The sequence below is a fragment of the Antechinus flavipes genome, chromosome 2 (genome assembly GCF_016432865.1).
Source record: "Antechinus flavipes isolate AdamAnt ecotype Samford, QLD, Australia chromosome 2, AdamAnt_v2, whole genome shotgun sequence".
In the NCBI taxonomy this organism is placed as follows: Eukaryota; Metazoa; Chordata; class Mammalia; order Dasyuromorphia; family Dasyuridae; genus Antechinus; species Antechinus flavipes.
Genome location: NC_067399.1, coordinates 633,380,309 through 633,401,747, shown reverse-complemented (window position 1 = coordinate 633,401,747; position 21,439 = coordinate 633,380,309). Strand labels below are relative to the sequence as shown.

General features: G+C 38.9%; 1 protein-coding gene across 1 annotated transcript in view; it reads left to right on the top strand.

Moving 5' to 3' along the window:
* Positions 1 to 20,376, top strand: part of LRMDA (leucine rich melanocyte differentiation associated) — a 1,322,797-nt gene extending 1,302,421 nt beyond the window's left edge. Inside the window, exon 7 of the mRNA XM_051982052.1 lies at positions 17,304 to 20,376. Coding sequence (XP_051838012.1) covers positions 17,304 to 17,383 — 80 coding nt within the window. The 3' untranslated portion in view covers positions 17,384 to 20,376. The remainder of the gene's footprint in view (positions 1 to 17,303) is intronic.
* Positions 20,377 to 21,439: the final 1,063 nt, after the last annotated feature.

Sequence of the window (21,439 nt, the reverse complement as noted above, 5' to 3'; positions counted from 1 at the left end):
ATTTTTTGTTCAAAAGACAACCCATGGGTCCAAACCAAAACTGCTGAAACCATCCTGAGATCCCTTTCTCTTTTGCAACTCTCTCCTTATTCTTCTCCCCCATAAATATTCACTCCAGCCCACCAAAAAAGCCCATGACATCTGAGGAAAAGAATATTGACTGTTCCCTTGCCAGGCTCCTATAATGGAAACATTACCTTCCAGATAACTTTTAATCTGTCAGTCTAATTGCTCCTTAATGTGTAAAGGGTTTTAAATATGTGTCAGTCAGGTCTGTATAAAACCATATAGTTTGTGGCCCGAATGAAAGGAGCTGACTCTCTAGCCTAGCACAACATGGCCTCTCCTTAAACTCACTGAATTTTTTCCGTGGGCCTGGGCCAGCCTTTCAGTTTTTCACTAACATATTAGGTGAGGGGGAAAACTTACCTTGCATTTTTCCCCTCTGCCTACTTTTTGGTGCCTTTCTTCCCTCCAAAAATGACAAGCTTCATCTCCAGCTGCACGGAGAGCTCGGCAGTGCTTTTTCCACAGGCTGCAGTTTATCACACATCAACTTGTCTGCTTGCTCACACCGAACATTTGTGGAAGCCTTCCCCAGCCTGGGATGCTAACTTCACATCTCTGTATTCCTATCACCTTCACTACAGATTTTTCCAACATCCCTTCCCTGCTGATGGCTTTCCCTCTCTCTCTCTCTTTCTCACAACCAGCCTGGTGAGACTTGACATGTCCCAGTCCTTGTCGGGCAGAGGACGGTCTGTGTTCTCTTCAAACGGGGGTGTTTACACACCCACCAGACCCCACTGGCAGGGCCTGTGCACATCATTCCACCCCTGGAGGCCCAGTGGAATCTGGAGGTTTCTGAAAAGGGTAGAAAGATGGATTCTGAAGCATTTCTCTGAAGGGCTTTTTCTGTCTTTTTTTTTTTTTTAGCCTTCCCTGATGTCAGACAAATTTTAGACATTTTAACTGCTGTTTGGATAACCTGAACCAGATTTCCTGAATGATACTGGTGACTGTGACTTCTAATAAAGGGCAAATGCTAGACACAGAGTGAGCACTTACTATGTGCTTATTGCTGCTGCTAAATACAAGGGAACTCACCTGATCTCCTCGGTACTCCTTTGAGGCAGTAGTCTGGGAAAAGTTCCTTTGGCTGGCATGGTTCAAGTTTATTTATTTATGAACAAAACAGAAAATTTCAGAATAGGGATAAACCCAATCCCACGGCCTACTATCCTATCAAATAGTAATTATACTATCAAAAAGTGATGGTAGTTCTCATCTGGGTGGTAAGGTTTAGAGGAATAAAATTCTGACAAATAAGAGGAAAAGAATCTCAGCATGAATGTGGTTGCACAGAGAACTCTCTGGTGAGCTAAAATTTTAAAGGACATGATAAAGAAAACTAAGTGGGGAAAAGGATCAGGACACTCAAGATGATTTACAAAACAGTGGCTAGGACCGATAGTAAGTATTCAGAAACCTAAAGTCCAGAAAATGACTTATAAAAACATGCTACAGCAAAAGATTATAGGACCATCATTGGTAGGAAGATCTCAATGATGAAGTAACTCCCTCTAGAAATGTTAATTAGCAAGAGTTTTAAAGCAGAGGGTTTTTTGGTTTTTGTTTTTTTGCTGAGGCAATTGGGGTTAAGTGACTTGCCCAAGGTTACTCAGCTAAAGCAGCTGTTCTTAACTTAGAGTTGATGAACTTTAAAAAATATTTTAATATTATTGGTTCCTTTTGTAATCCTCTGAATTTTAGTTTATACATTTAAAAGCACTATTCTGAGAATGGGTCATAAATATCACCAGAGAGATCTGGGACACAGGGAAGAAGTTAGCCTATCTGAGAGAAATGTTCTAAAGTACTGAAAGGTAACTTGTCTTAAGTCACACAGCTAGTGTAAGAGGGAGGTTAGTATGTGTAAGAGGGAGGGCTTGAACTCCGTAGTTCCTGCCTTCTAAGTCATTTCACTCACCATTGTACCGCACTGTCTCTCCAAGGAAGATTTTTTAAAATTGGGTTTTTTGTTTTGTTTTGTTTTTTAATGTTGGGGTTAGAGCAAGGAGAACAAGAAATGGTTAGATTTGTTTGGGGACAAATGGTATAAGAGATAATAGAGTTGTGATTTCTTTCTAAAGAAAACAAACTAAATAAAATAACTGAACAACAATAATAAAAGAGTATTGAAAATGTTAGCTAATATTTCTATAATGTTTTAAGGTTTGCAAAATATTTTACAAATACTATCTCCATAAAAAAGGAAAAGGACCTATGTGTGCAAAAATGTTTGTGGCAGCCCTTTTCACAGGGGCAAGGAACTGGAAATTGAGTGGATGCCCATCAGTTGAATAATGGCTGAATAAGTAATGATATGTGAATTTTATGGAATATTATTGTTCCATAAAAAAAAATCAGCAGGATGATTTCAGAGAGGCCTGGAGAGACTTACATGAACTGATGCTGAGTGAAGTAAGTAGAACCAGGAGATCATTGTATACAACAAAAACAAGATTATACAATGATCCATTTTGATGGATGTGGCTCTTTTCAACAGCAAAGTAAAACAGGCCAGTTCCAATGGTCTTGGGATGTAGAGAGCCATCTGCATCCAGAGAGAGGACTATGGGGACCGAATGTGGATTACAGCATGGTATACTCACTTTTTTGTTGATATTTGCCGTCCTTTTGTTTTCTTTCTCATTTTTCCTTTTTTTGATTTGATTTTTCTCACGCAGAGTGATAAATGTGGAAATATGTATCAAAGAACTGTACATATTTAACATATATGGATCGCTTGCTGTCTGGGAGGAGGTAGAGGGAGGGAAAAATTTGGAACACAGGGTTTTGCAAGGGATGTTGAGGATTATCTTTGCATGCATTTTTATAATAAAAAGCTATTATTAAAAACGAGCAAATAATATCTTACTCTTTCCTCTCACCAATTCTGATAGATAGGTACTACTATTATCATCATTTTACAGATGAGGGAACTGAGGTAAGTGACTTGTTCAGTCACACAGCTAGTAATTGTCTGAGGCTGAATTTGAACTCAGCTCTTCCTAACTGTAGATCTAAAGCACTATCCATTGTGCCATTTTGATTTTGGATCTCCATCAAGATTGGCAGAGATGATAGGGACAGAAGGTGATTGTGGTGGTTGTTAACCTAGATAAAGCAAACTTGTGTACCTCCTAAAATCCCTTCTCCCCTAGCTAGGAGTGATACTTCATAGTTCTTTTCCTTTCATTAGGAAATAGACTTGTTTGGGTGGTTGGTCCACTCAAAGAGGCAATGTTCCCTTTCTTCTTAATTAGCTTCACTGATAACTACTTATCACCACTAATTATTTTATTAATTGATTCTTAGTGAATTAATAATTGCTGAATATTCCTAAGAGTCTCCCATTTTTTTTGATACTGGAATCATGTTTATCCCAATTTTGAACTTGCATGTTTTATTGTTCAAAAATAGACCTCATGTTGGTCAAGGGGCCATTTTCCAAGCAACTGACTGATGGCTCAGTAATCCAAGGAGAATAGATGACTTCCCATCCTCATTTCAACACCCTTTTTATTCAGTGAATGAAGGCATCTCAGCCATGTTCAGTGCCCATTTTTTAAAACTTCACCTTTTTGTAGAGAATCCCAGTCCTTTGCTGGCCTCTGCCTCTAGAAGTAACATGAGACGTAAAGCAGATGCCATCACTCACATGGATGGACACAGACGGAAATGGGGAGAATCAGTGACAGCAGAAGAACTGGTATTAAGGGGGATAGAGATAGGGATGCAGTTTTTTCCTCCTTATTTATCCAAGACAGAGGGGTGAGGAAGAAGACCTGTTTAGAGTGCACCTGGGACTAGACATCAAGGAGGAGGAAGTATGCTAAGTTCTATTGTTTGGCCTTCTAAATTCAGCTTTTTCAGACCAAACCATGGGTCTTCCTCTCTACTTATGCCTCTGAATGACACAGAGAAAGCAAAACCTTTAAGCTTTTCTCTCACTGTCATCTTCTCAATCAAACAAAATAATCTTCAGACAGGAACGGGCAGAACAAACATGCTTAAAAGGGAATTGAAGCCCAAGATGGGTGGGAAGATAGAGGGTGTCTAGATGCTTTAAATTAGTTCAAATGAGTCTCCTGGCCAGCTGAATTATATGCCAGGATACTAAAAGAATTCACAGATATGATTACTGAAATGCTGTCAAAAAATCTCTGATGAACTATAGAAAATTGGAAAGGTACCAGAAAGTTGGAGACAGGAAAACATTGCCCAGAATTAAAAGAAAAATATTAGATTTTGAAAAATATATACTAGGGAACTTAATATGGGTCCTTCATGTAATTCTAGAATATATCATTGAAACACTTTTGAATATTTAATGAACGAAGGTTGCGTTTACTATTTGCAAGGCATTGGCATTAGGAATAGAAAATATAAAATGAATCAGCCCTTCCCATCAAGAAATTTATATTCTAAAGGAAGGATATTTACATCATATACATATATTCATCAGACAACTAGGTGATATGGTAGATAGAGCTCTGGATCTAGAACAAGGACAATCTGAGTTCAAATTTGACCTCAGATACTTAATAGTTATGTGTTCCTGGGCAAGCCATTTAAACTCCCCCTGTCTCAGTTTCTTTATAAAACAGAGAACTTGCCTCCAGAGGTGGTTGCGAGGATAAGCTAAAATAATATTTTTAAGTGCTTTGTAAAGCATAAAGCAAAATAAAAATACTGGCTATCATAGTTCATGGAGGCATAGAGCTTCAGCAACTTGGGGAATCAGGGAAGGTTTGGAGAGGAAATGTTAACTAAATTGAGCCTTGATTCAGAGAGATGCAGAGGAGAAGAAGATGTATTCTAGATCTGGGAAATGGATGGTATAAATACATGAGGGTAGAAGAGAAAAGTATCAAGTTCACTGACCAGTTAGAATTCAATAAGGGAAATGAGATAAAATTAGACTGGATAGATAGGTGGTAGCCAGCCTGTAGGTAACTTTAAATGCAAGATACAAGAGTTTCTATTTTATCGCATAAGTAGTGATACGGACTGAGGACTTTTGGACAGAGGAGTGACATGGGTCAATCTTACATATTAGGAAGATTCTTTGGGCACCTTTGTGGGCCAATGTAATTGAAAATGTAAAAACCAAAAGCTGGGAGATCAATTGGAAGCAATTTTTAAAATTTTATTTTAATAGCTTTTTATTTTTCCAGTTACATGCAAAGATAGTTTTCAACATTCATCTTTGCAAAACAAATTGTATTCCAAATTTTTCTCTTTTTTCCCCTGCTTTTCTCCCTCCAAAACAGCAAGTCATCCAATATAGGTTAAATGTGCAAATCTTCTAAACATATTTCCATATTTGTCATTCTGTACAAGAAAAATCAGATCAAAAGGTGAAAAAAAAGAAAGAGAAAAATGAAACAAACAACAACAAAAAGGTGAAAATACAATGCTTTGATCCATATTCAGTCTCTGTAGTTCTCTGAATGCAGATGACTCTCTCCATTGCAAGTTTATTGGAATTTCCATGAATCAACTCATTACTGAAAAGAGCCAAGTCCATTACAGATGATCATCACATCTTGTTGTTGCTATGTACAACGTTCTCCTAGGTCTCCTCACTTCACTGAGTATCAGTTCATGTGAATCTCTCCAGGCTTTTCTGAAATCAGCCGGCTCATTATTTCTTGTAGAACAATAATATTCCATCACATTTATATATCATAACTTATTCAGCCATTCCCCAACTGATGGGCCTCCACTCAATAGGAAGTTAATTTACTGGTCTTGGTAAAAGATGTAAAGGGGCTGATTCAGGGTAGTGGCTTTGTGAGTGAGTTAAAGAGAGTAAAAAGCTTGTCGGTACCTGAAGTGCTGGTTAAGAGATTGATGTCATCCTGGAAGGGGGAATTTATTGTTATGGTTCATATCTCTGTCTTATTAAGTATATTTATTTTGAATTATTCCTGGTTAAATAGGAGAGCAACAACATCAGATTAGTTTTAAGGCTATGAGTATTTCAGTCACAGAAGCTCATAGACTCCAGTATACATTCGTGGTTCTCTTTTTTCTTACTGGCTCTTCCTCTACCATGCTATATAGAATGTTTTTTACTCTGGAAGCTATTTCCACCTTTAGATTTCACAAATTGAAGTACTTTCTGTCCCTATGACCTCTTCCTCTGATATACTGATTTCTCTCAGAACATCCATTTTAAGATTGATTCCCAGGCCAACCAGATCTGCAGTCTTCTTCAGGTTGTTAGGTCTTATTAGGGTTATATCATCAACTCACAAAGCACTTATTGTATTCTTGATAGAGACTTTCTTTCTGCTTGTATTTATATTCCCAGTAATTAGTACAGGTCTTGGCACAGAGTTAACCCATCATGTATGTGATCTATGGAACTATATAATAGTTTTAATCTTCATCTTCAGTGAAACAATAGACCCTCCAAGTCTTGAAGCATTTTGAATAAAGGAAGAGATGATATTGTTTTCAAATTTGTGGATGATACAATTATGGAAAGAAGGACTCGTAAACTGGATAACAGAATCAGGATTCAAAAATATTTTGATAGAATAATAGACTGAAGATAAGATGAAATTTATCTATAATAAATATAAAGAGGCACATTGGGATTCACAAATCAAATACACAAGTAGAGGTTAAGAGAATATTATTCAAAGAATGATTATTCAAGGCAAAAAAAGACTTGTAGATATTAGTTGACTTCCAATTTGAAAAGACTCAGCACTGAGACAGGGATGACCAAAATATCCATAGTGTACCTTCAGCCTTCATTAATAACAACAGCAGTTAATAGTGTCACTCTCTCCTGGGCAAAATTGACATAATCAGATCAACCCACCATATTGATAATCTAGAAAGATATATAATCTAGAGTTTGATCAGAATGGGAAAAGGGCTAATATCATGAAATATGAGGATGTGTGGACAGTTGGGATTGTGTAAATTGGAGAAGAAAAGATTGAGGGAACATAATCACTTTCTTCAAATGCTTGAAGAGCTGTCATCTAGAAGATGCATTAAACTTATTCAGTGAAACTTTAGAGGATAGAGATTAAAACCAGTGTATAGAAATGACAGAGAAGCAAGTTTCAGCTTTTTAAAATCTTACCACTCTTCCAGGCTTAATAAGACACATGTCATTTCAGTACTTAGCATATTAACAAACAATAAAAGAAGACATTTGGCCAAATTCCAATCCTGCATGAATATTTGTGACCTGAAGGTCCTCATTTGAGTATATTCCAAGAGTTGTATCTAGTCATTTCTCTGTCTTCTCCATGAACAGGAGCTGAATACAAGTCTCCACCATAACTGTTATGACCTCCCCTTGTGTCACTTAAAATCTCCTTCAAGGCAAGCTTGGGACTTGGGATGGTTATGTATGAATAGGGTAAGAAGGATAAGGGTTGAAACTATGACTTTCTATTCAGTTTTTGCCAATATGGAGAAAGTCCTTTCTCTGAGATCTTTTCAATTTATTTTTTCATTTTTCCTTAGCACTTGAACAACCATGTACAAATAATATATTTGATTTGCAGCCTATACTCCAATTCAATTCAGTTCAATTAGAATGTTGTAATCCTTTTCTCCCTTAAGGCTCCCAGCTTCTCTTTGAAGACTTTCCTAATCTCCTTGCTTGATAAAGTAAATAACAACTTTATATTTACTTGATCTTTTACTTCATTCCCACCACCCTTCCCCCCATTTAAGCTTCCTAACAATAGAGACTTGGTTTTTGTATCCCTAATGCCTAGCACAGTACCTGGCACACAGCAGGCACTAAATAATTGTGTATTGAATTAAATTGAATTGAACATTGCATTATTGTATCACAAGAACACATCCAGATTCTCAACCAAAAAAGGCCTTTTTCCAACTTTTATTATCCAACTTTTCTCATCCTACAAATAGATACTTAACATTTAGGAATAGAACTCCTAAAGCAAGGGGTTCTTGAGCCCCTCAAACCTTTTCGTAGCTCAGTGATCCTTGGTAAAAGCACAGATATTTCTAGGTATTAGAACTACGGTTACTTCCAGGATGACAAAACCGGGGGGGGGGGGGGGGGGGGGGGAGAACGCAAGGAAGAGGACTCAAATTCAGGTGCACAAATTGTATTTTGTTTTTATTCATATTATTTGAAACCTGGCTCAAAGTCCTCACAAGTTCAACCCTGCATTGGCCAGGCTTCGGAGTAATTTATTAGGCCTTTCTAAACAAACTGTTTGCAGCTGCTTCTTTGGTTTAATCCTTCACAGAATGGAAGTTTCCACTTCTTTCTCCAACATTTAATTCATTCCTAAATGTTATTTTGACATGTCTGGTGATAATAAGAGAAAGAGGGGACTTATTTCCTTGGCCCCTGGAGATTGGAGAGGTGAGAAAGGAAAGGGGAGAGCATTAGTTTTCACTGAGCGTCGTAGAAGTCCTTCTTCTGAGCCCCGTCAATCCATAAGACACAGCCTTTGCAGCTAAATCCTACTTTACAGACTCAATTAGTACTGGGGATCAATTAACTCCAGAAACATCTTAAAGGGACAGAGAATGGAGAGTTCATGTGATCAGCTGTGTGTTCTTTGCTTTTTTTTTTTTTTTTTTCTGTCATTAGCATCTATATATAAGTATGTAGAAGGTAGGATTCTGGAATCACACATTTACAGATAGAAGGTTATAATGGAAAATAAGTTATTATTTCTTATTCTCTGTCCAGCTCTGTTCACAAATAACTTCTTAATAAGAAATTTTAGATAATTGTGATGGTTGAATTTCTAATATTTTAAATTTATAATTTCTCCATATTTCATAATTATGCATTTGCTAGTTCAACTTGTACTGACTAATCTAATAAGCTTTTTATGTAATAATATAACAATAATATTTCATATTCATATAGTCCTTTAAAAGTGTTTTGTATGTGTTTTATTATTTGGTCCTCAAAGCTCTTTATATATCTCTATGATAGATATAAAGAATCTGCTAGTGTCCTCTTTTTACAAATGAGAAAACTGAGGTTTTGATTGAACTTAAATGAACTTAAATTCATCTAGGATCACAACTAATATGTATAAAGATACTGTATTTCCATTACTTTAGCAAAATATTCTGAATATTATTTACTATATGTTAGATACTACCAAGATGACATTTGACATGGTACATAAATTTCTAGACTTAGAGTCAGGAAAAAGTTGAGTTTGGATACTACTTTGTATACCAGGTGACTGTGTGACTATAGAACAAGTCATTTCACCTCATCTAGGAAGCTGGAGTGCATAGTGGATAAAGCACTGAACTTGGAATCAGGAAGACTCATATTTGAGAATTCAAATTAATCCCAGACACTTACTACTTGGGTGACTCTCAGGAACTCATGTAATCCTGTTTACCTCAGTTTCCTCATCTGTAAAAGAACTGGAGAAGGAATGGCAGACCATTCTAGTATCTTTTCAAGAAAAACCCAAATGGAGTCACAAAGAGTCAGATTAGACTGAATAGCATCATCCTCAATTATCTCATCTATAAAATGCGATAAAAGCATGAGTTTATTTATTTCACAGAGCTATTTTGAGACCTAGATGAAACAATATGAATTAAATACTTTTAAAACCTCAAATATGTATATGATTGCCAATTATTATTATTACTTTTATTATTATTCTATTATTGTTGACCATAAAATATGTGATCAACTATAATAGTAATGATGATGGCGATGATGATAATAATACTACTTAACTAAAAGGAGTAAAGAATATGAGGACCGTGTATCACTGATATATAAAGAGTATTTTTTTCTTTAAAAAGCCTCTTTAACCACATTCTCAATGTTGCTGTGAATACTAGAGGAGACAATATTTGCAAACTTCTTTGTGAGATTTAAAGTGCTTTTGTATTATTATTGGTGTATTGAGAAATCTTTATTTCTCCCTGATGGCTAGCAGCATGGTAAGTGGAAATACTAACGAGTTTTAGGATGAGAGGACCCTAGTTCAAATACCATTTCTGCCATTGATACTGTCACTAGCAAAACTTATGTTAATATTGAAGAAATTTCTCAGTTCTGAGGGGACCAAAGAAGAGGAATATAATTTCTGCCTAAAAGTAGAAGTGATCATCACTTCCCATTCATTTAAACATTTACATCTTGGATTAACTAAATTCTAGATTTTTAGCCTAAAACTCAAGGAAAAATGAAAGTGGCTTCAACTACATTTCTTAGAGTAGGTAGACTGCTGAAAAAAGCTATCTGTGGTACCCTGGCAGCCATGGGCCAACCAATACACCCTGGACACTCTTTCCTATCTAAATAACTCAAGTCTCGGGTCATTTGGGTCTCCCCCAGCCAACCCTCCAGTGATACTGTCACTGCATGGAGAGATGCTAATTCCTGGCTCCCCACAGGCATCGTCAGGGCTGTAACTTAACCTGCATAATTAGAACACGCATTCCAGAGGGGGAAAACATTGAAAAGATAAAGGGCGTCTTTAAAACAGATTCTTCCCAATACAATTTTTTCATAATTATAGTTTTAAGAGCTTATGGTGATGGTGGAGATGGCCACTTAAGAAAAATTAGGAGTCTCATTTGGCAAGAGATGATCCCTCAGGAGACCATACATCCTCATGTTTCAGGGGGCCCTGAACAGCCGCTGCGCTCTGACAGCTGTGCATTGCACTGATGTATTATAAGCATGCTTAGCTTATTATGACCAGAGCCAGCTATTTTAATTAAAAACACCACATATGTCATTGAATGTGTTGTATTTCCTCCAGTCCCAAGACATAATAAGTAGAGGAGATACAAACAAATAAATGCATTGCAGATGTGCCCGGAAACCGGCTCCTACTGAGGTACAAGCGGTGGTTTCCCAAATTTGGACCTCTGGCGCACCTCATCCAATGTCCTCCAGAGGGAAACGGGTCTAGTGTCATCTTCACCATTTATATCAATTGACGTAGCTGGAAACAGGGGAATATTTGGGAAGATGGGAGAAGAGAGGGAGAGGAAAACAGTTACCTCCCTTCCTCCACGAGCCAAGCCTGTGATTTGATAAATAACCTTTCATGAGCTCTGAAGTCCCAGAGCAACACAAAGGATTGGGCCTTTTTGTGTGTTATCTTATTTTGTTTTTTATTTTGGGTGATTTTTTTTTTTTCTAAACACAAGCTCCATTTCTGAAGCAATCACATCCCAGCTGGGAAGGCCAGTGTGAATCTAGGTGGAAAAGCAGGAGGATTGGGGGTCTCCGAGGAGACGACACTTGCTTAATTTAAGCAATCACAGGCTGCCAGAGTTCAAAATTTTCAGCCGACTTTAACTGTCACTAGCCGGAGCACCTTTCTCCCTAGGCGAGCGGCAGTCGCTCCCCCGCCAGACGGTCCCTGCGCCTCCGCCGAGCTGCCTGCCCAACAACTGAGCATCTTTCCTCCCGGGATGGGATTTGAGGTGACAGCCCCTCACACTTTAGCGCTCCCATCACCTCATGTGATGGGGATTCGAGGCGAAAGGAGAGTGCCCTGCCCCCAGCCCCCCAATCGTGCAGACTGCAAATGGAGATTGACCGAGGTTCTCCTTAGGCCCCGAGACCCAACCTTCGTGCCGGAGCAGGCCTGCTAGGACTTTACAACTGTGGCGGGTTTTGTAATGATGTCTGCGGAGGGATTTTTTTTTTTTTTTTTCAGGAGCAGAAGGAGAATACTACAAGTGATAGGAAATGATGTCAGCTTTAGTTAGGGCAGTAGACAGCGTTAGAATATACTTGGCATAATATGGCCTCGGTATCTCTGTCAGCATCTCTGTTTTCTGTCACCGTACACAATCCCGGGCCTGTCTGTACTCCTGACAATGTCTTTTCGGATCAGGCGTTCGCCGGCTCTGAGGCTGGCTCTACTCACTACCACACAGCCTCCTTTGTTTGAAGTCTGCCCTTGTGTCATTAATGCTCTTGATGTCTATTTAAATCTGACGGTGAATGCAGTATCTGTTTTCCTGTCAAGAGATCATTGACAATATTAATACCTCATGTCCTTGCCTCATTTTCTAAGAGCTGACACCTAGCTGCCGTCTCCTGCATTCATCAAACGGCACTCTCTCCCCGGGATGTCGAAAAGCAGTCTTGCTTCCAGGCCCGAAGAAACAGGGTATACCGCAAAAAGGGCTTTTATCAGAGCCAGTCTGAAAGAGAGGCCCTGGGAATGTGCTTAATCAACATTTCATATCCCTCCGATTTGGGGTCCGGGCTCTAGGAGCTCCCAGCCCACATTCCAAGAGGATTCCTCCTTCCATTTGGTTACATGAGATCCAAAATGGAAATTCAACCAGAGATCAGCTTAGGGAAAGTATATGTGTCCCTGGCTGTTAAAGTGCCAACAGTGGTCATCAAGGAGAAAGGAAAGGGGAGGGGGCAGAGAAAAGGAGGGAGAAATGGAGAGAGAGAAGGCGTGAGAGAAAAGATGGAAGTAGGAAAGGAAAGAGGGTGAGAAGGCAAGATGATTCTTCATTCCATTTGGTGTTTGATTACATGAGATCCAAAATGGAAATTCACACCAACGATCCACTTAGAGAAAGTATACAAGTTCCTGTCTGCTAAAGTGACAACAATGTTCATCAAGGAAGAAGAAAAGGGGAGAGAGAGGGAAAGAAGCAGAGAAAGAGAGGGATTGAGAGAAAATAAGGAAGGGGAGAGGGAAAGAGAGAAAGAAGGCAAGATGATTCCTTGTTCCATTTGGCATTTGATTACATGAGATCCAAAATGGAAATTCATACCAGAGATCAGCTTAGAGAAACTATACATGCCCCTAGCTGCTCAAGTGCCTACAATTGTCATCAAGGAGGAAAAAAATGAGAGGGGGGAAGAGAAAAGGAGGGATAAAGAAACAGAAAGAGAAGGAATGAGAGAAAAGAAGGAAGTGGAAAGGGAAAGATAAAGAAAGAAGGAGGGAAGGAGGGAAAGAGAATCAGGGACAGAGAAGGAAGAAGGTAGAGAAAAGGAAGGAAGGTGACAGGGAGAGAAGCAGGAAAGAAAGGGAAAGAAAGAGAAAGGGAAAAAAATAAAGAAGAGAGAGAAGGAAAGAAAAGGAGAGAGAAAGGAGGAAAAAAAGAAGAAAGGAAGGAGAAAGGGAGAGAAAAAGAAGCAGAGAAAAGAGAGAGGAAGGAAGGGGAGAGAAGGAAAGAAGCAGAAAAAGAAGAAAGATTGAGGGAGAAGCAAAAAGAGAAAAATGGATGGAGAGAAATAAAGGGGGAAAATGAAGGAGGGAGAAGTAAAAGAAAGGGGGAGAAAGAGAGACAGAGACAGGGAGACAGACAGAGACAGAGACAGAGAGAGAAAGAGAAACAGAGAAGCTCAGAAGGATATTGTAACTCAGCCATTTGTGGTTTTACTCAAAAGGACAAATGTGTTTTTTATGAAATATGACAACCTTATCCATTTCTTTTCATAAAAATTCATGCTGTCCCAATGCTGTACAAAGAAATTAACATCCTGCAGCTCTAGCTTTCTAGGTTCTTGAGTAGCTTATTTGAATCAATTATATTGGAAGGAGCTTTGGTGAATTTTGAAAAGCATCTGAAATTCCTCAGGTCTTGGGGCTGCAGGAGACATAAACCCAGTTTCAAAGAAGGATTTGCTTCACAAAAACCTGTTCGTGGCAAGAAAGCCCAATTTTTTTTTTTACAATTTAAAATGCAAGTTAGTAAAAATGTTTATTCCATACATTTGATTACAAGTGTGAGCAAGGAAAAGGCTCAAATGGCACACAGAGACTGTGTCTCTATGGAGCAAGCAGTTTCCTGAATATAAACCACTTTTGACAGTTACTTATAGTGCATAGAAAATATATAGTCATAATTGGTCCATGCCTGGTCAGTGATTGGTTTTGAAGGCAGTTTGTTGTATTTCAAGAGAGAGGAGACAGAATTTCTTGTCTGCTCATCAATTATTGGCTTTGGGCATTCTAGATATGGGGAGTTCATATCTAAATTATCTTTATACTTGATTTGGGATAAAAAAAAGGCATACTAATAGGAACGATCAACTTAACATTGTAATGAAAGCCCCCCCCCTCAAATTTTTTTTTCTTTGTGTCAAAGAGGAACAATAGAGTATCCTACTCTTTCTGCTACCAAAGTCCCAAAATGCAAGTCCCCACTACCCTGGAAGCTAACTTGATTGATATTAATGTTAACTCCCAGTGCTAAAGAACACAGCATAGGATGCAGAGCTGCTTTGTCCTGCCCCCTTCTCCACCAGGGGAAAGAGCTAAGAGAGACCTTCCAAAAGTGACCACTTTGTCCCCACTCAGTGGTTCCAGGCAGCAGATGCCTATTGAAAATACCTGCCTGACAGGTAGGAGGAAAGATTATAGGTTCTGTAATTGAAGGAAATTGACCCCCAGAACATTCACATTTTAGAGGATCTGATGGGGAAAGCTTCCATAAATCCCTACTCTTCCATTTCTTGGCAGAGGTCATTTCCTCTGGTAATGACCCAGGTTGAATCTTGTGTGAGTGGACTGCAGCCTTTCACATAGGGAAGTTTTGGAGCATGGTTCTGATGTAGACATTATGTATTATTTTTTTGAGAATAACTCAAAGCTTAAAGAAGTTACTTTCCAAACTGGTCACTGAATAGTTAATTTTTCAGCCATACTAAGTCTTTTAGACAATTGATGTAGCTAAACATGGTGGCACAGGCCAGTACCCAGCTGCTGAGGATTATGGATCATTTGAGTTACAGAGTTCTTAGCTGCTGTGTGCTAAGCAACTGGGAGCCAGTACTGTCTAGAATCAAAATGGTGAACCTCTAGGAACTGGAGGCCAATAAGGGATGAATTGACCCAAGTGCAGGTTAAAGTTCTGTGCTAATGAGTATTGGGCCCATTAGTAGCTTCTAGACTTCCAAACTGAGTAATGTGGGGAAACCAAGTCTCAAAAAAAGAAAAAAATAATAGTCAAGATATAAAGGGGCTTCATGATTCCTGAATTAATGTATTATGGGGTAGAAATATTTTTTTTACCTGAGATTGTTTTTATTATCTGGACAAGCTTGAGAGTAGACCAAAAGTCCTAAAAAATTCACAAAAGAAATCTTTAGCTTAGTTTTGGTATTTTTTAAAAATCAAATCAAATGAGACCTGATAAGAGGAAGTCTTTACAAATTATAAATATTGGGGCACAGAAAATTTTAATTCTGCTTAATTTTTCTCATAATTTTGTGGGAGTATTTGATTTTTTAATAGAGTAGTGAGCTAAAGAGGGGTTTGGAAAATGAGGAATGGATTGATTTAAATGTCTGGGAAAAACTATTTATGATTTTCAGGTCTTATGACATGATCTCCATAGGTTTTTTTTCATATTAATTTAATGATGGAAACCAAATATTTGTATTACCAGCATGTGGAGGTGATATACCCTGGATGTCTCTGGATGTCAGTCACCCATGGGATACTTGCACCTTGGACCCAAACTAGGATGATCTAGAAAGCTGACATTTCCAATATCCTGGGAGTTTCAGTTCGTCAAGTTAAGATTCCTTCCATTGTATAGATCAAAACATATTCACAGCTTCTCATCAAATGATAGTAAAAATTCAATTTAATTCAATAAATATTTGTTGAATGTCTATTCAACAAGAGGAGACAAAATAGGAACAAGAAAGGGAAGAAAGAAAGAAGGAGAGAAGATAGGAGGAAAAGAAGAGGAAAAAAAAAGAAAAGAAAAAAAATCTCCCTCCCTCCCTTTTTCACTCCTTCCTTCGTTTGTTCCTTCCTAACTTCTCTCCCTTCCTTTTACTCTCCCTTCCTTGCCTTCCTTCTTTCTTTTTTCCTTGCCTTTCCTTTGATCTCTTTTCTTTTTCTTTGCTCCCTTCTCTTTCCCTTTCTCTTTCCATTTTCCTATCCCTTTCCCCTTCCTTTCCCTTTCCTTTCCTTTTCCTATTTCTTTCCCTTCCCTTCCCTTTCCTTTTTCTAGTTCTGCAATGATTCTAGTAGTATATATAGATGGCATTCTAGCTATCTTTGAGAATTTCAAAGGCTCTTCAAACAGTGCCCGATATATAGTAGGAACTTAATAAATGCTTGTTGTTTGACAGATTGTCACATAGAAGAAACTATAGACTTGTCCTAGTTAACGGCATCAGAAGTGGTAAAATTAGTAGAAAGGCAGGTTTAGGTTTGAAATAAGGAGAATCTTGTTGACAATTAGAGCCATTTTTAAAAAATACAATAGGTTGCCTAAGGAGGTAATGATTTTCCCATCACTAGAAGTCTGCAGGGAAAAGTTGGATGCCAACTTGTTAGATATGTTATAGAAGGAATTCTTGCTCAGGTATGGTTAGGCCCAGATGGATTTCAGGGTTACTTCCCACGGAGATTCTATGATCCCACAAAATGGTCCATGTGTACAGGGGAGGAGACTATCAAGGTTATGCTGCAAATGTTTAACAACCAGTTTTCAAAAAAACGAAACAATGCTAAATATACTTTCATGTTTAATTGACATCAACATTTTTTCTATCACTTTTTCAAGTGTATATAATCAACAAAACAACCAGTTGAGCCCCAGTTTGTAATGTTAGTTTTTTTCCAAGGCATAGATGTTCACAATGAAAATTTAACAATCAGAAACTCATAGGAGCTGGCTCCAGATCATGTCTGGAGATTGTTGCCTTTGTTTTTTTCCGGTAGCTTATCTGCAAACCTCCACTGAAACCTTCCTTGCCATCTCTTGGTGGTATAATGGTGATTCAAGGCTCTCAGAGACTCTTACTCTAGCCTTGGAAAGTCTTACCTGGCTAAAAAGTTGAATGGTGTCAAACTATGTCTGTTTCCTCAAGACAAGCCATCCCCAGGTGGAGTTCAGGGTCATGCATTCTGCAGACCACAGGCACCTGTCCCGCCTATCTAGGTGACTGGGTGAGAGAGGGGTCGCAATCTGCCCCTGTGGATGGCAGCCTCACACCAACAAAATCACACATCCTGCCAACAATCAGGATGGAAGCCAGTCTCTCTAAGCCCATTGTGAGCACACAAACCGCAGCAAAGGGAAGGCATTCCCAGGCGCTGTGGGGGCTGCCTGCAGAATGGCAGCTCTGAAGACAAGAAGATAGAGTACTTCCTTTCTGCTGCTTAATTCGTTTGCTGCCAGCAGCTTGATGCGAGATCCCATTACACCCCTGCTCCCTGCAGCTCCCACTCTGCCCACTGCAGCACCTCTAATAATGTGTTTCCTTTTATTTGCAGGTGTTCTAGGAAGGTGTCACTATGTTTACTATGGGAAAAACTCCGAGGGCAACAGGTTTATTCGAGATGATCAGCTCTAAGGCTGAGACCAGCTTGCCCGGCCCAATTTCTTGAGAATAAATAACAGGAAGAAAAAAGAAAGAAACAAAGAAAAGAAGAAAAAAAAAAGGAAGAAAATAAAAAAAAAACCCCAATCAACTCAAGCCATGTTTGCGCCATCAAGGAAGCCTCCTCAGCCCTCGAGTACCTTGTGCTGACTTTGCCAGACTTGTCAAGATCATCCTCCTGTCTTAGTGGGAATCGTCACATCGAGATTGACATGATTGCCTTTAAGCAGGTCTCCTCCACCAGCATGACAGACAGCTGCAGCCGGGCATCCGGGCTGACAGGATGAACACCATGATAGATTGCCTGGTCCATCCACAGCTCGCTGGGGAGCAGAGGTCACACCTGGGGCCCCGTAAGCATGCTCAGTTAGCTTTTGCCAGTCAGAAAGCCTCCTGTCTTCAGCCTGCCTGTTGAGTGAGAGCTGTGTGGAATATCCAGATGGTTTTTTACAAAACAAAAGTGGTTCTGATGGTAGGGAAGGGCAGGGAGGCTTCAGTTCCCCTCTGTGTGTTCCCAAGATAGATTCTCCCATTTCACACATACACGCCCGTCGAACCCCTTACTCCCACCCTTCCCCTCCCCCCAGCCCCCAAAGCATCTTTATCACAAGCAGAGCTTCAAGGTCTATCATTTCTCTGAGGAAGGATATTTGCTGTCAGGGATATTTCGTGACTTGCTTCCAAATGATACAAACTCCTGGTTTTAGTAAATATTTTCCCCCAAGTCAAGAAACCAAATCAGTTAGTTTGGGATCAGTAATGGGCTCCCACATCCCAGACTTAGGTTGCTCCCACTCCAGTCAGGCCTTTGGATGGTGTTTTGAAACCTGGATCCTTTCTGGTTTGGTGGCAGGCCTGTTTCTATCGCCTATATTCCAAACCTTGTCTTTGTCCATACTTGGACTAGTATATTTTTATTAGTTATTGTCTTTCTGGTCTGGACACAATTGCAAAGCAAGTAAAGCAAATCTATATCTGGTTTGCCCCTCCTTGGGGCATCTGTTTTGAGATTTCTTTATTAAATCACCAAGAGATATGAAATAGGATGACTTTAAAAAGCACACAATGAATTGAAGGGAGAAGAAATTGTCTCCCCCTATCCCTGTTTTTCAGAAAAAAAAAAAATATATATATATAGATCTCTTGACCATCATGTCTGTCAGAGGAGCTTTTGGGAATGAAAATACGCCATTGGAAAGGCAATTGAGAAAATAGTGGATGAAACAGAAAAGAAAGCCTTGACTTTGTTTCTTTAATTTAAATTCAGACTAAGTACTTAGCATTCTGTTATCTCCGCAGATTTCCCAAAGCAAGATTAATTGAAAGGAGGCCAGATCTAAAAGATGAACCTTTCAAAATGCAATCCTGAAAGAGAATCCTTCTCTAAGTTGGTAAATATCAAGTCTTTCCAGTAGCCAATTGACCATTCCATCTTGATGGATATGTAAGACCATCGGCCTTCCATGTCCTCGGATGGACAATCTGGAACTTACTTCTTGAAATGATTACAGGCTTAAAAGAGTTCCTGGCATAAGGATTCAATAGTCATGACAAATGAATAAGACAGCAGACCGAGGGAGCAAAGTTCCTATCTTGATTATATAGCTTTCACTAATTAATTACTTAGAAAAAAATTGTAATGTGGTCCTTAAAGGAAAAAAAAAGAATTAGAGGTGTCCTTTTTTTTTGTATTTTTCCTTGGACATAAATAATGGGAGAGAAATTACCTTTCTCTCTGATTTGAACAACAGCACCAGGGGAATGCCTAGAGTTAGCTGCATTGGAACCCCACCCTAGCTCTTTGCTAAGAAACATCAACACATGTTTTGTCCACAACATATTATGGGCAGCAAGAGTTCTGGGCAGGGGCAGCAAGACTAGTCCAATGTCATATTCAATCTGGCAGCACATATATCCTTGTCTTTATAAAAGGCTTTAACCCTGCCTCAAACAATAAAAAAGCACTTGCGAACTGACCACAGAATTTTTCCATCTTTATTTTTCTTACTTGTTTACTTTTCTTAATGTCAGAACCATTTGTATCAAGTTCAGGAATGTCTCCCTCAATGCAAGCTTTAGAGGCACAAATATTTTCGGAATGAGCTGTGGACCACATTTATGCCTCTCCCTGTGTGGTGTTTATTATTTTTCCTCCTCCAAACGGTGTAGGAACTTGAATTAAGATTCGCTTAATTATAATTTCTGAAAAGGTCACCCCTCCCATCTATTCTTCTTGAACAAGACACAGTAAGCTTGGCTCTCACTTTCAAAGGGATAATGGTTTTGAATTCACGGGAAGTTGCTGATGGCTATGGCAGTTCCCCGAACATCATTTGCTGGAGGTTGAGCCTCAGGCTTCAGCCTGACCTGTCAGCAATGAAATTGGTCAGTCACGTGGTCCCAATGGGGTTCTCCTAATTCTGGATTTTCCAAGTAATTAGAAAGGCTGCAGAGAGATATGTAATTTCCTCTCTCCCCCAGGGATAAATTCAGGTACAACCCTCTTCTTCCTCTTCCTTTGGGACAGGTTTCCCCCTTGCTTACCCTTTTCTAGATCCCTGTTTGCTTGCTAGGCTGGAAAATAATGTCCCCTTGCACTCTCTACCCCAAAATCTTGCTCTGGCTTTAGAAATACAGGGACCCGGGATTCTACTAAGCCACATTGAGGACTGAGCCTCCCAATGCCTCAGGGAATGTTAGTACAAGTTCCTTCCTAAGCAACATAATTTTATAGGACAATTTGTTCCTTGAGAAATTATGCTTTGGATTGTAGGAATCTTATTAAAAGTACAACTATTGCAATCACTTACATTTACTCTTACCAGGCTTGCTCATAAAGCCTCCATCTGTGTATTTCTTTAAATAGATACACATTAGAAGAGATTATCTCTGGATGGGCTATGTCTCTGGGTGCTGTATGTTTTCATGTATTCATGTATACCAAAGAATAAAAGAAAAGCAAACTATAGTTTCTGGATGAAAGCCGTTTTTCCCACCCCCCAGCAGAGTTGTATCTCACACATTTTCAAGGGGAAATGTTTCTCTTGATGTTACTAGGAAAAACACTCCACTGCCTTTTTCTTCTTTGTTAATATGTAGATCAAAAACTAGAAATCACAGTATCTTTTGATCGAAACAATAATGATGTTCTTTACTTTTTTTTGACACAAGTCATCCATCCATGTTGCTCCTTTCTCACTGGTCGGGGCTTGAGGGGGGAGGGGTCAACATAGCAGCAAGATAACAAGGCTTGGGGCCTGATCCTGCCTCGACCACTCACTAACTATAAATATCTTGAATCAATTAATTCCCTTCTGGGGCCCCTGTTTTTTTTTTTTTTTTAATCTGTATTAAGATAAAACCAGGCAGAAAGAACTTCAAATTATCTGTAATGTTCTATGATTATATAATGATGTATTCTGTTGAAAAGCTTCTGACCCGCAGCTTCGGACAATTTCACCTGATTCCAATCAGACTTTGCTTAATTGTCTATCCTACTTCTTTTGTAGGATATTATTTTTAAAGGTGGGGGAGGTTTCTTAGAAATGATCTAGTTCAATGCAGCCCCTCCTCATTTTACAGATGATACAATTGAGGCTAAGGGCATTTATGTACCCAAGGTCATGTAGCTAAGGAGAAGCAGTCAGAATTTGAATCCAGGTGCTCCGACTCCAAATTCAATACCCTTTCTCATTGCATCCAAGGATAACAGATGGATGCTTGAGATGCATGTTTTTTTGGTTCTTGTAGAATGGCCAAATGTTGTGTCTTAAATATCATTTTCTTCCATAATAATCTAGTTGCTCTGAAGAAAAGTACTTATGTGAATGTGGGTATTAGAACTTTACCTGTCCTGTTTATATAATAGCTAAATCAAAGATCCTTGCAGATGTTAGAGAGTATTTTACTATTTTTTAATTATTGGCGAGTCACTTCAGTCACGTCTGAGTCTTCATCAACCCATTTGGAGTTTTCTCGATAAAGATTCAGGAATGATTTGTCATTTCTGTGTCCAGCTCATTTTATAGA